This window comes from Phalacrocorax carbo, chromosome 26 (genome assembly GCF_963921805.1).
Source record: "Phalacrocorax carbo chromosome 26, bPhaCar2.1, whole genome shotgun sequence".
NCBI classification, from domain to species: Eukaryota; Metazoa; Chordata; class Aves; order Suliformes; family Phalacrocoracidae; genus Phalacrocorax; species Phalacrocorax carbo.
In genome coordinates this window covers 3,971,029-3,974,457 of record NC_087538.1, presented here as the reverse complement: position 1 = coordinate 3,974,457, position 3,429 = coordinate 3,971,029, and the positions used below count along the sequence as shown (strand labels likewise).

Genomic DNA, 3,429 nt, shown 5'->3' with positions numbered 1-3,429 from the left:
GACTATGGGGGGTTCATTGGGGGTGTATAGGGGCATAGGAGGATATAGGGGATATAGAGGGCTATGGGGGGGTATAGGGGGCTTATAGGGGCTATGGGGGGGTGATAGGGGCTATAGGGACTATGTGGGGTGGGGGGCTATGGGGGAGGATGGGGGTTATGGGGGGGATAGGGGTGGGATAGGGCCTATAAGGGCTATGGGGGCTATAGGGGAGCTATAGGGGGGCATAGGGGCTATGTGGGGGATGGGGGGGTCTATAGAGGCGGGGGTTATAGGGGTGGAATAGGGGATGAGGGGCCATAGGGGGGGTACAGGCCTGGGGGGACGGGGGGCTCAGGGGGCATCTACAGGGCCTGGGGGGGAAGGGAGGAGTCAGGAGGATCTATCGAGGCTGTGGGGCTATAGGGGTGGGGGGATCTATAGGGGATATCAGGGGGATCTATAGGGGCTGGGGGGAAGGGAGGGGGTCAGGGGGATCTATAGGGCCCAGCATGGAGGGAAGAGGTCTGGGAGGGATCTATAGGGCCCGCAAGGGGGACATGGAGGAGCTATAGTGTCCAGGGGGGAAGGAGCGGAGGGGCCTGTAGGGTCTGCGAGGCATCCATAGGAGCAGAGGGGTGGTGGGGGAATCTATAGGGTCCAGGGGATCTATATAGCCCAGGTCAGGGAATAACCAAGGGACCCATGCAGCACGGGGGGATCTATATGGTCCAGGTTCAGGGAAGGCAGGGATCCATAGGGTCCTGGGGTAGGGTGTATAGGTTCTAGGAGGGATCTATAGGGCCTGGAGGGGGAGGAGAGATTCCATGGGGGAATCTATAGGGGCCAGGTTAGGGGAAAGGGAAGGATCTATAAGGTTGGGGGGGAGGGGGGGGGCGGAATCTAAGAGTCCAGGGGGAAGGGAGGGGATCTATAGGGTCTGGGAGGGACCTACAGGGTTTGGGGGTGTCTATAGGGTGTGGCGGAGTAGGGCGGTGTCCATAGGGTGTAGGACAGATCTATAGGGTCCAGTGGAATTCATAGGACTCAGGGAAGGGAAGAACTTACAGGGGTTGGGGGAGTCTATAGGGGTGGGGGGGAGAAGGGAGGGATCTACAGGGTCTAGAGGCGATCTATAGGGGAGGGAGAAGTCTATAGCATCCGGGGGGGGAGGTGCTATAGGGCCGAGGGGGGGGTCAGGGAAGGGTCTATAGGGTACAGGGCAGTCAGGGGAAATCTATAGGGTCGGGGGGGTATAGGGTCCAGAGGGGAGGGGAAGGCTCTATAGGGCCTGGAGTGGGTCAGGAAGAGTCTATAGGCCCGGGGGGGGGGAGGGGGGGTCCATAGGCAGGGGGGGTCCATAGGCGGGGGAGGAGGGGCGGGTCCATAGGCGGGGGGGAAGGGGGGGTCCATAGGCAGGGGGGGGAGGGGGGGTCCATAGGCGGGGGGAGAGGGGGGTCCATAAGCAGGGGGGGGAGGGGGGGTCCATAGGCAGGGGGGAGGGGGGTCCATAGGCGGGGGGGGGAGGGGGGGGTCCATAGGCGGGGAGGGAGGGGGGGGTCCATAGGCAGGGGGGGTCCATAGGCGGGGGGGGGAGGGGGGGGTCCATAGGCGGGGGGGGAGGGGGGGTCCATAGGCAGGGGGGGGGAGGGGGGGTCCATAGGCCCCGGGGGGGGGAGGGGGGGGGTCCATAGGCGGGGGGGTCCATAGGCGGGGGGGGGAGGGGGGGGTCCATAGGCAGGGGGGGGAGGGGGGGTCCATAGGCCCGGGGGGGGGAGGGGGGGTCCATAGGCGGGGGGGGAGGGGGGGTCCATCGGCCCGGGGGGGGGGAGGGGCGGCCCCACTCACTGCGGGCGCGGCGCGGCGTTGGCGGCGGCGGCGCCGGGGGGGGCGCGGCCGGGGGCGCGCGCGGCGGCGGGGGGGCGGTGGGCTTGGGGCGGGGCATGGCGGGGCTCCGCCACCGCGGAGGTCGCGGGGCTGGGGGGCGCCGAGAGTCAGGGGTCACCGGGGGGTCAGCGGGCACCCCGGGGTCAGCGGGGACCCGAGAGCCCCCCGCCCCACCCCGCCGTGTGCCCCCCTCCCCCCTCCCCCATCCATGACGTCACCGGCCCGCCGTGACGTCACGCCCAGGACCCCCCAACCTGCCGCCGCCGCCTCTCCTATTCAAAAGGCCCGCCGCGCCGGGCGCCTCGTGACGCCACTTCCTCCCCGCCTCACGACTCCGATTGCGGCCAATCGGAGGGCGGGCGGCCGCTCTGCACGGCCGGAGGCCGCGACTCGATGGTGCGGCGGGCGGAGTAAACACGCGGCGCTCCTTAGCATAACTTTGCATCGCTCCTCCCCTCCCCGCGGGGGGCGGCGCCCCCCGGGCGATCCCAGTCCCTCCCAGTGCCTCCCAGTGCCTCCCAGTGCCTCCCAGTGCCTCCCAGTCCCTCCAAGTGCGATCCCAGTCCCTCCCAGTGCCTCCCAGTGCCTCCCAGTGCCTCCCAGTCCCTCCAAGTGCGATCCCAGTCCCTCCCAGTGCCTCCCAGTGCCTCCCAGTCCCTCCCAGTGCGATCCCAGTCCCTCCCAGTGCGATCCCAGTGCGATCCAGGTCCCGTCCCAGGTCCCTCCCAGTGCGATCCCAAGTCCCTCCCAGTGCGATCCCAGTGCGATCCCAGTCCCTCCCAGTGCGATCCCAGTGCAATCACAGTCCCTCCCAGTCCCTCCCAGTGCAATCCCAAGTCCCTCCCAGTGCGATCCCAGTGCGATCCCAGTCCCTCCCAGTCCCTCCCAGTGCGATCCCAAGTCCCTCCCAGTGCGATCCCAGTGCGATCCCAGTCCCTCCCAGTGCGATCCCAGTGCAATCACAGTCCCTCCCAGTCCCTCCCAGTGCAATCCCAAGTCCCTCCCAGTGCGATCCCAGTGCAATCACAGTCCCTCCCAGTCCCTCCCAGTGCAATCCCAAGTCCCTCCCAGTGCGATCCCAGTGCGATCCCAGTCCCTCCCAGTCCCTCCCAGTGCGATCCCAGTCCCTCCCAGTCCCTCCCAGTGTGATCCCAGTGCGATCCCAGTCCCTCCCAGTCCCTCCCAGTGCGATCCCAGTGCAATCCCAGTCCCTCCCAGTGCGATCCCAGTCCCTCCCAGTCGCTCCCAGTGCGATCCCAGTGCGATCCCAGTGCGATTCCAGTCCCTCCCAGTCCCTCCCAGTGCGATCCCAGTCCCTCCCAGTGTGATCCCATTATATCCCAGTCCCTCCCAGTGCGATCCCAGTGCGATCCCAGTATATCCCAGTCCCTCCCAGTGCGATCCCCGTGCAATCCCAGTGCAATCCCAGTATATCCCAGTCCCTCCCAGTGCGATCCCAGTCAGTTCTAGTGCGATCCCGGTCCCTCCCAGTATAGACAGTGGCTCCCAGTGTGATCCCAGTTTGATCCCAGTGTGATCCCAGTGGCTCCCAGTGCGATCCCA

The 3,429-nt window shown here is 67.0% G+C and overlaps 1 protein-coding gene across 1 annotated transcript in view; it reads right to left on the bottom strand.

The window, feature by feature from the left end:
• LOC135317586 (histone H3-like centromeric protein A) overlaps positions 1 to 2,329 on the bottom strand; it is a 7,782-nt gene extending 5,453 nt beyond the window's left edge. The window contains 1 exon segment of the mRNA XM_064473901.1: positions 1,828 to 2,329. Within this exon segment, the coding sequence (XP_064329971.1) occupies positions 1,828 to 1,924 (97 nt within the window). The 5' untranslated portion in view covers positions 1,925 to 2,329.
• Positions 2,330 to 3,429: the final 1,100 nt, after the last annotated feature.